Source organism: Peromyscus maniculatus, chromosome 22, assembly GCF_049852395.1.
Source record: "Peromyscus maniculatus bairdii isolate BWxNUB_F1_BW_parent chromosome 22, HU_Pman_BW_mat_3.1, whole genome shotgun sequence".
NCBI classification, from domain to species: Eukaryota; Metazoa; Chordata; class Mammalia; order Rodentia; family Cricetidae; genus Peromyscus; species Peromyscus maniculatus.
Window position 1 is genome coordinate 17,275,765 of NC_134873.1, and position 9,211 is coordinate 17,284,975.

Genomic DNA, 9,211 nt, shown 5'->3' on the forward strand with positions numbered 1-9,211 from the left:
CACACACCATGTACACACATCACACACACCATGTACACACACCACACACACCATGTACACACACCACACACACCATGTACACACACCACACACACCATGTACACACACCACACACACACACCACACGCACACACACCACATACATACACCACACATACACACCACATACACATACCACACATACACACCACACACACCGTGCACACGCGCACACACACACACACACACACACGATCTCTTTGCCTTATGGTTGCTCTGGAGAATAAATGAGATATCCACACAAAGTGCAGAGGCGCAGTTCAGGGCGTCTCCTGAGCTAGGAACATCAAAGCGTTGTTAGGATACTAGCCAGGTTGTGGTCCTGCCAATCAAACAGGGATATGGGCTGGCGGTGGGGCAGGGTTAAAGTCCTCCTAAGTGAAGGGCAGCACCCTAAAGATGGCATCATTCCCCTGGAATCTTGGGGAGAAAGCACCAAGTTGGAATTGGGAAGCCTGTCTGAGGAGTAGAGAGCAGCGTCTCGTCACACATTTTTGGTGGGAGGAAGAAGGGCCATTGTGAGATATATATCGTCAGTCTCTGACGAAAGGGCTGCAGATCCAGAGCCCCAGACTATGGACGTGACCCCCAAACACGAAGTGGTAGGTCCATCCGTGGACTTCTCTGTTAGGGTCAGTCATGGCATGGAAGGGCACTCTCTTCTTACCCACCTCCTGGCCTTCTTAGCATGGGCCTTGTCCTAAGGCTTGGCCACGCCCAGCATGCAGCACCCCCACCTCTCGGCTAGGATGGGAGGCAGGCGGAGGCTCTTTGCGGGGGCTGTACCGGGTGGGCAGTTTTCCCGGAGCGAGGAGTGAAGAAGGACTGAGTTGGTGCCGGCCTCTTCAGATACAGACTGCTGGCTGGATGGCCAGCCTGTCCAGGCTAGCTTGAGCCCAAGGGCTCCTTCGGGCTTGTGCTACTGCCCTAGGGGCTACAGTCCCATACCCCAAGAGAGTGGCATGTCACAGGAGGCCACAGGGGTACCAGCCATGCCAAGAGCAGGGCTCGGCCAGACTAAGGCCAAAGCACGGTTGCTTCTAGGCACCGGCAGGAAGAGGAGCCGCCTCGGCAGGACGAGGCAGGACCTATGGGACGACACTAGCTGGAGCAATCAGAGATTGAACAGAGCCACCCCCGCCCCTCGAGGGACCAGAGCTAAGGGAACAGCTCATGGCAGGGTAAGGACACTCTGGACTAGAGGAGGGAGCTGGGGAAGGAAGGGTTTGGAGGGCAGTGAGATGCCACCTCAGAGGACAGAGACTCAACCCGTATTTGATGGTTCTGCCCAGGAGCAGGAGGCTGGCTCCTTAGACCCAAGGTGCCGTGCTGGAGGTGGGCAGGACAGGTCAGAGCATTGATCTAACTATTTTCTACTGAGAAACTCAGTCCTAGAGGAGCGGTGTGAATTGCCTAACGTCCCTAAGCAGCATCCAGGGGCAGGAGACCTAGACTGAGTTTCTTGTTATTTATTTATTATTTATTTTATTTCATTTTATTTTTGAGTGAGAGTCTCCTAGAGCCCAGGCTGAGCCTCAAACTTCCTCTGCAGCCTAGAACTTGGGATTCCTGACCCTTTGGCCTCCACATTCCAAGTGCTCAGAGTATGTGCGAGCGCACCCGGTTTATGCCATGGTAGGGATTGGACCCTGGGCCTCATACGTGCTAGGCAAGCCTTCCACCAGCTGAGCTACATCCCCAGCCCGGGACTGTGTCTTTTGACCCTTGGTCATTCCCTCTTTACCATGGCAACCTCTTCATCTCAGTACCTGGTTGGGTCAAAGGTCACCTAAGCAGGGGCAAGGCTCTATTCTATGTTTCCTGTGGCCCCCAGGGTACCCTGATGAGCAGGATCCAGACTAGGGAGTGGAATGGATGTTAATGGAACGGTAGAAAGAACATGGGACTCTTGGGTTCTGAGTCAGGTGTTCCCACCTTCCTGTCATCTGATCCCAGCCCAGGCAGGCCTTCTTTCATGTGTATTATGTATGGGGCACAGCTTAAAACCAGCGAGGCCCATCAGCTCCAGAAGATGACATGGCATTACCGGGCCCTTAGAAGTCAGAGTCAACCAGGCATGGTGGTGTACCCCTATAATCCCAGCCCTTGGGAGGTAGAAGCAGGGGGATCCCAAACTCACGGTCATCCTGGGCTACACAGGGAGTTCGGGTCCAGCCTGGGCTACATGAAACTCTGTCCCAACAATAGCAGCAATAGCCAGAGGCCAGGCTTGGATGGGAATCTGGGTCAGACCCACTCACGGGGGGGCCCTTTCTGCAGAGCGAAGCCAGCCCCGAGAACGCGGCACGGGAGCGGACCCGGGTGAGGACCCTGCGCCAGGCCTTCTTGGCCCTGCAGGCTGCCTTGCCGGCCGTACCACCTGACACTAAGCTTTCCAAGCTGGATGTGCTAGTCCTGGCCACCAGCTACATAGCCCACCTCACCCGGACCCTCGGCCACGAGTTACCCGGCCCTGCCTGGCCGCCCTTCCTGCGTGGACTCCGGTACTTACACCCCCTCAAGGTAGGTCACTGGCCGTGGGAATGGGGGTCATCCTCTCCCGGATCTCTCAGGAGGGCTGAGGCTGGCTCTCGGGGTGGAGCGGTGACTGGGAGCGTCTGCATGGGAGCGTGATTGCTTCAGGAGGAGGGGAACACTCTGAGATTCTTAGTGTAGGGGGAGCAGGCGAGGAGCGGGTGCCTGGTCTAAGGCCCGGAACCCAGGAGAGTCACGGTCTCCATGGAGCTTCACCCCCTCGAGCAGCGTCTGCCTTTCCCTCTCTGACTACTGTTGCTGTAGACAGCTGCTGTCTGGGAGAAAAAACATCCTCAAACCACAGTGCTCGAGAAAGCGACCAGATAGGAAGGCGAGCCGGGTGGCTTGGAGGGCTTCCAGCGTGCACCGCGCCAAAGCGTTACCCAGGTCTCCCGAACCTCAGCTTGAGAGTGTGCAAGGCAGGAGCGAGCCGGCCATCTCTGTTGGAGTACAAAGTGAATGAAAAGTCTAATTAGCGATAATTATGAATGGGAAGGATGGGTCACAACAACCACACAGCAGTACCAGCTGCTAGGACGGGATGCTGAAGAGAAGCTGGACGCCGCGCTGAGCGCTCTAGTGCATTCTTCTCTCTTGACCCTGCAAGAACCAAAGGAAGACTGACAGATGGGGAGACACGGGGCAGGGAGGGCAAGGGTTCGAACTGAACCCGGGTATCTGGCCACAGACCTCTCCCTCTCGGCCACCACCGAAGACCCCCAAGGTGCTTCACAGGGACCTGTGTAGAGAGCATGCGGTAAGCCAGGTATGGTGGGCCACACGCGTAGTCCCTGTACTCAGGAATCTGAGGCAGGAGGATTGCAAGTTCCAGGTCAGTCTGGCAATGTAGCAAGACTCTGCCTTAGAATTAAAAAAAAAAAAAAAAAAAGCAAACAAGAAAAGAGCTGGCAGTATCATAAAGGGTGACCTTTGCCCTCTAAAGAAATCTTTTTTTTTTTTTTTTTTTTTTTTTTTTTTTTTTTTTTTTTTTTTTTAAGACAAGATGTCATGTATTCCAAGCTGGCCTCAAACTTGATATGTAGCCAGCAATGGCCTTGAACTTCTCTTTCTCCTGCCTCCACCTTCCTGAGTGCTCGGATTACAGGCCTGCGCACACACCACGCTTGGTTTACACTGGCTGGGGATTGAACCCAGGACTCGGAGCCTTCTGGTCAAGCGCTCTACCAGCTGCTCCCCATCATCTCTATCATATTTAGGATTATTATTATTAGGATTAGCTTTACTTTCTATGATGGCTACTTCCTATCGTCTCTTTCTCGTACATACTGTTCTTCTGAGTCGTCTCGACACTTAGATGTCTGTCTATTTCTTGAGAACACAGCTGAAATGCAAACTTCTGAGGTTAGATGGGGTCGGTCTAAAAGGCTAAGGTGGCACTGGACAGGGCCATAGGGTAACAGAGCAAGGCTCTTGTCTGTAAAATATAAATATATATAATATAAATATAATAATAATGTGTAATAGATGAACAATAAGTGGAGTGGTATTTGCTCCGCCCATGACCTTGGGCTATACGGCCCAAAGGAGGTGGTGCTTCTTGCCGGGGTACGTGACCTCTTATAAGGGGTTGGAGAAGGGTCACATGCCCTGATCCCAGCTCCTGCTTGTGAGGTGGGAATGTATAGTGCAATATGCAATATGACAATAATCCTAAATATGTATCAATATGCCAGATAGCCTAAACAGAGGTAGAACATACATACAGTGTGACAAATATATGGATAGGTACAGGATATTAAGGTAGATTATTACATATACTAGTTAACTAATTTAGTAAAATATCAGCCTTAGAAATATTGCACTGTTATGGATTCTTGTATATTGATATAAATGTAGACTATTTTTATATTCTTATTTAAGATAATCTGTATATCGATACAAATACAGAACTATATTTGTTGTAATGTTCATATATTTCTACTCTTTTTTTTTTTTTTTTTTTTTTGAAGACAGGGTTTCTCTGTGTAGCTTTGGAGCCTAGCCTGGAACTCACTCTGTAGCCCAGGCTGGCCTCGAACTCACAGAGATCCACCTGTCTCTGCCTCCGAGTGCTGGGATTAAAGGTGTGCGCCACCACTGCCCAGCTATTTCTACTCTTATTTGAAATGTTTGTGCATTGATACAAATGTAAAATTATATTTGTCATACTGTATGTGTGTCCTACCTCTGTTTAGGATATCTGGCATATTGATACATATTTAGGATTATTGTCATATTGCATATTGCACTATACATTCCCACCTCACAAGTAGGAGCCAGGAGCAGGGCATGTGACCCTCCTCCAACCCCTTATAAGAGGTCACATACAATGGCAGGAAGCTCTGCCTCCTTTGGGCCGTATAGCCCAAGGTCATGGGCAGAGCAAATACTACTACAAATAAGTATGTTGGAGAGCGTTGGAGAGCGAACAGAGGAGAGGAGAAGAAAGCCTACGTCTAGAACTCTGACAGATTAAAGTACAGAGGTACTGAGCCCCCAAGGGAGGAACGATAGAACAGAGTGAGCAGAGTAATCCTTACATGTTTGTTTGTTTGTTTGTTTGTTTGTCAAGTCAAGGTTTCTCTGTCCCTCGAGGCTGGCCTGGAACTCACAGAGACTCCTCTGCCTCTGTCTCCTGAGTGCTGGGATTAAAGGTGTGCACCACCACCACCCAGCTATCCTTGCATTTTCTAAAACCACCCTTGTTCCTGGTGGAAAGACTTTGAAACCCTTGCAGGATGTGAGCTGAAGAGCTCCATCCTCACCCTCTCCTACCTCTCACACTGCTCTGCCCGGCGCACCTGCCTACCGCTCCCCCAACCAAGTCTTACTCCTCTTCAGGTCCTCGCTGCCCTCCGTGGGCTCCTCCTGTGCTTCTGCCAGGCAGTAGGGGAGACCGTCTAAAGCTGTGGTATTCGGGGGACACGTCAAACAGGAGATGCCAGACCGAAGGTCTTAATGGTTCTGGGCGCTTCAGGACCACAGTCGCTGTGTTAATCATTCCCCTTCTTACGTCTTTTCAGAAGTGGCCCATGCGGTCTCGTCTTTACGCAGGAGGCTTGGGATGCTCTGGCCTTGATTCCACCACAGCCACCGCTGCCAGCCAAAGACCCAAGGATGGAGAGGTGGGGTCCCAGGTCTCTGTAGCCGAAGATGTTCTCCTTCTGGCCAACCCAGTGTCTCCAGCTCCCGGTGACAGATGGCCAGCACACTCTTAGACCGTGACGCTCACTGAAGGACCTGGGTTTTTCTGCCACCTCTACCTGTCTGTCCCCCTGACTCAGCCTTTGGAACTGACTCAGGCTCAACTCTCAAGTTCAGGCTCGGCTTCCGGCAGGCAGGCAGAAGCAATGGCGACGTCAATGGTAGAGAGTTCCAGGGGAACCCAGGACGAAGATCTTCTTCACCTTTGACTCCTAGGAGGGGACATTCCTGACAGGAAGAGAAAGAGCAAAGTGTTGGACGTGGTTCAAAGTCAAGTTAGGGAATCACCCTCCCCTGCCCCACCTAGGCCTCTTCCCACAGCAAGGAGACAGAAGTTAACTCTGCTGGCTTAGTTGGGAAAGGCTAAGATGGCGGCAGCCCCAGGTGCTCATGGGTATATCGGGGAACACCAAGGGCTTTTGGTAGCAGTAAGTGTGAACACATCTAGGTCACAGGTCACAAAGCCAGAGAGGAAACTGAAGAATGGAATGTGATTTTTTTTTTTTTCACCCGCAAGACAGGGTTTCTCTGTGTAGCTTTGGAGCCTGTCCTGGATCTCCCTCTGTAGCCCAGGCTGGCCTCGAACTCACAGAGATCCGCCTGCCTCTGCCTCCCGAGTGCTGGCATTAAAGGCATGCGCCACGGCCGCCCGGTGTGATTTTTTTTATTTTAATTGCCCTACAAGATGCTTATCCAACATCAAAGAGGAAGAGAAAAGTTCAGGGTCCCTGGATTACGGTCTCTCCAGCAGCACCCCCCATCACCACATCCCCCCCGCCCAGGGCTCTGCACCCTTTCATGCTTTCCTAGCGTGAGCTCTGTCTGCATTCCAGGAGAACTTAGCCAGTCCCAGCTGTCTAGGAGGAGATCGTTTTAGCCCCAAGCCATCTATCTCTGCTTTCCCTCCATGAGGCAGCCACCCCCAGCCCTGCCTACAAAGGCCCTCCATACACTCAGCTGTCTCCTTGAAGGGCCTAAAACGAGACGTGCGTATCTTTCTCGTGGGGTGACAACCACAGCGTTCACTTCTGTTGTGTCGGAAATGTCAGCTGTACTGTGTTCTCTATGGCGCCATCGACTGGGGCTTCATTGGGCTTGGTAGAATCCATACAGCTCTAGAACTCAGCTCCCTAAGGCCGACTTCTCCCCACAGGCATTGACATCCCAGGCTCACCCCAAGTCCCGGTACAGGGTGCCAAGAATTTGCTAGGGCTTGAGTGACACTTGCCCTTGGCCCCGAAGAAATCATTGGAGGACAAAGCAGGCAATGAGTGAGCCTTCCACGTCAGGTACAGTTTCAGATTGGCCCCCGAGGTCCGGACGTGGAAGATCAGCCTTCCTGTCAATTAGAGTCCCAGCGGGGGGACCGTGAGTTGCCTGGAGGCTCAGAAGGGACGGGGTCTGCCCCTCCATAGGGCTGCCCGGGGCATCCGGGGAAAGGGGGTGAAGGGGATGACTCAGTGAGCTGGGGTGGAGCTAGAAGACACAGAACGTCCCAGCCTGAGCTGATGGGCTGTGGGAGAGCAGCTGGGCTGTGGCTGGGAGCCATGGCAGAAGGCTCAGCCAAGGCCAAATGCATAAATCTGCCTGGTCCCACATTTCTGCTGAGAGACCCTGAGAAGTTGGACAGGGCTGATGCAGGCAGCTGGACGGGACCAGGCCGGGGCAGAGACCAGGGGTGGGAGAGCAAGAGCCGTATTCTTCACAAAGACCATAAAAGTCCAGCCTGGGTGTTCTATTTTTAAAACCAGATAGCATCTCCCTGGTTGAGGTGGAGGGTGGTAAGAAGACACGTGCACGATTTCCTCCCAGTCGGTGGCATATGATCGGTCTCTGGACCGGCAGGGGTCTGGCTCTGTGTACGTGCTGGGAGTCCCCTCCCCGCCTAGAGCATCTCCCGATGATTGGGTCGAGTTTGATTTAGAGCTTGCAGGATTCACCCTGTCCAGAATCAAGCTTTTGTCTCATTTTGACAAACCACTCAGGGCTGAACACATAACACCACCCTCGTGGAGAAGACAAAGAGGATGAAGTTGGTAGAGGATTGGGTTAAGAAGAGTCCATCAGGAGGAGTTGGTTTTTGTTGTTGTTGTTTTTTTTGACATGGTTCACCGTGTAGCCCAGGCTGGCTTTGAACTTGAAATCCTTCTGCCACAGCAAGGAAAATGGACTTACAGGCCTGAATCTTCCTGCCCAACTAGGACATGTTTCTAAGGTTGCTTTCAAGGAATGTGGTTTTCTTTCCTCCTCCTCCTCCTCCTCCTCCTCCTCCTCCTCCTCCTCCTCCTCCTCCTTCTTCTTCTTCTTCTTTTTTTGAGACAGGGTTTCTCTGTGTAGCTTTGGAGCCTGTCCTGGATCTCACTCTGTAGACCAGGCTAGCCTCGAACTCACAGAAATCCGCCTGCCTCCCTCCCCAGTGCTGGAATTAAAGGCATGCACCACCACCGCCCTGTGGAATACGGTTTTCTTGGTGACCAGGACAGTCACCGGGCACAGTCACCCCTGGCAGTGGAGAGGGGAACCTAGGGAAGAGCCAGGGCATGACTGGGACCTCACCTTCCGTAACAAGCACAATGCTGCCCTTGGGAAACATCACTCTGGGGACTGGAGTCTGTAAGCCAAGTGGAAGCAGGAATGAACCTTTGTTCCCACAGCGGAGGAAGAAAAGCACCGGCTGACTGGGAGACCTACGCTCACCAGTGCTGGGGACGTGGCGGATAAGGGCAGTCAGAGGGTGTAGAAGGGGCTGGAATGTCTCCAGCAAGAGCTGTTCCCTGGGCACAAGCGTGTGCAGGGGAACACACACAAGTTAAGGAGCAGAGGTGACAAGCGGTGTGAGTGTGTGTGTAAGGAGCACAAGCAGTGTGAGTGTGTAAGGAGCACAAGCGGTGTGAGTGTGTAAGGAGCACAAGCGGTGTGAGTGTGTAAGGAGCACAAGCGGTGTGAGTGTGTAAGGAGCACAAGCGGTGTGAGTGTGTAAGGAGCACAAGCGGTGTGAGTGTGTAAGGAGCACAAGCGGTGTGAGTGTGTAAGGAGCACAAGCGGTGTGAGCGTGCCCTTGTCCAGGCGTCAGTGGGATGGCTTCGCCTGGTGAATCTAGTCCATTCGGTTTTCTTCCAGTCCCGCTCAGGGCGTGGTGCAGACAGAGTGGTAAGGAAGCCTTCGCTGTTGCCTCCCTCCACCCAGCTGCATGTGCTGCCAGAGATCATGCCAGAGGCTCAGATGGAGTCATGGGAAGGCAGAGCTTGTCAGGCCCAGCTAATGGTCATGGTGGCCATGGAGTTCACCAAACTGGGAATGAGTGATGGCTATTCTTGACTACCAACCTGATCGGCTTGAAAGATGACTGGGGGTCAGTAAAGTGTGCCTCTGGGTTTGTTTGTGAGGGCTTTTACCTACTGAATGGCTTAGTCCATTGATGGATTCAAAATAG

The 9,211-nt window shown here is 52.5% G+C and overlaps 1 protein-coding gene across 1 annotated transcript; it reads left to right on the plus strand.

Annotated features, from left to right (window-relative positions):
- Window positions 1–818: 818 nt before the first annotated feature.
- On the plus strand, window positions 819–6,425 carry Tcf23 (transcription factor 23). The gene is made up of 3 exons (XM_006995548.4): window positions 819–1,220; window positions 2,320–2,562; window positions 5,598–6,425. The coding sequence occupies exons 1-3, from the start codon at window positions 1,002–1,004 to the stop codon at window positions 5,790–5,792; spliced, it is 657 nt and encodes a 218-aa protein (XP_006995610.1). The 5' UTR covers window positions 819–1,001; the 3' UTR covers window positions 5,793–6,425.
- The last annotated feature ends 2,786 nt before the right edge of the window (window positions 6,426–9,211 follow it).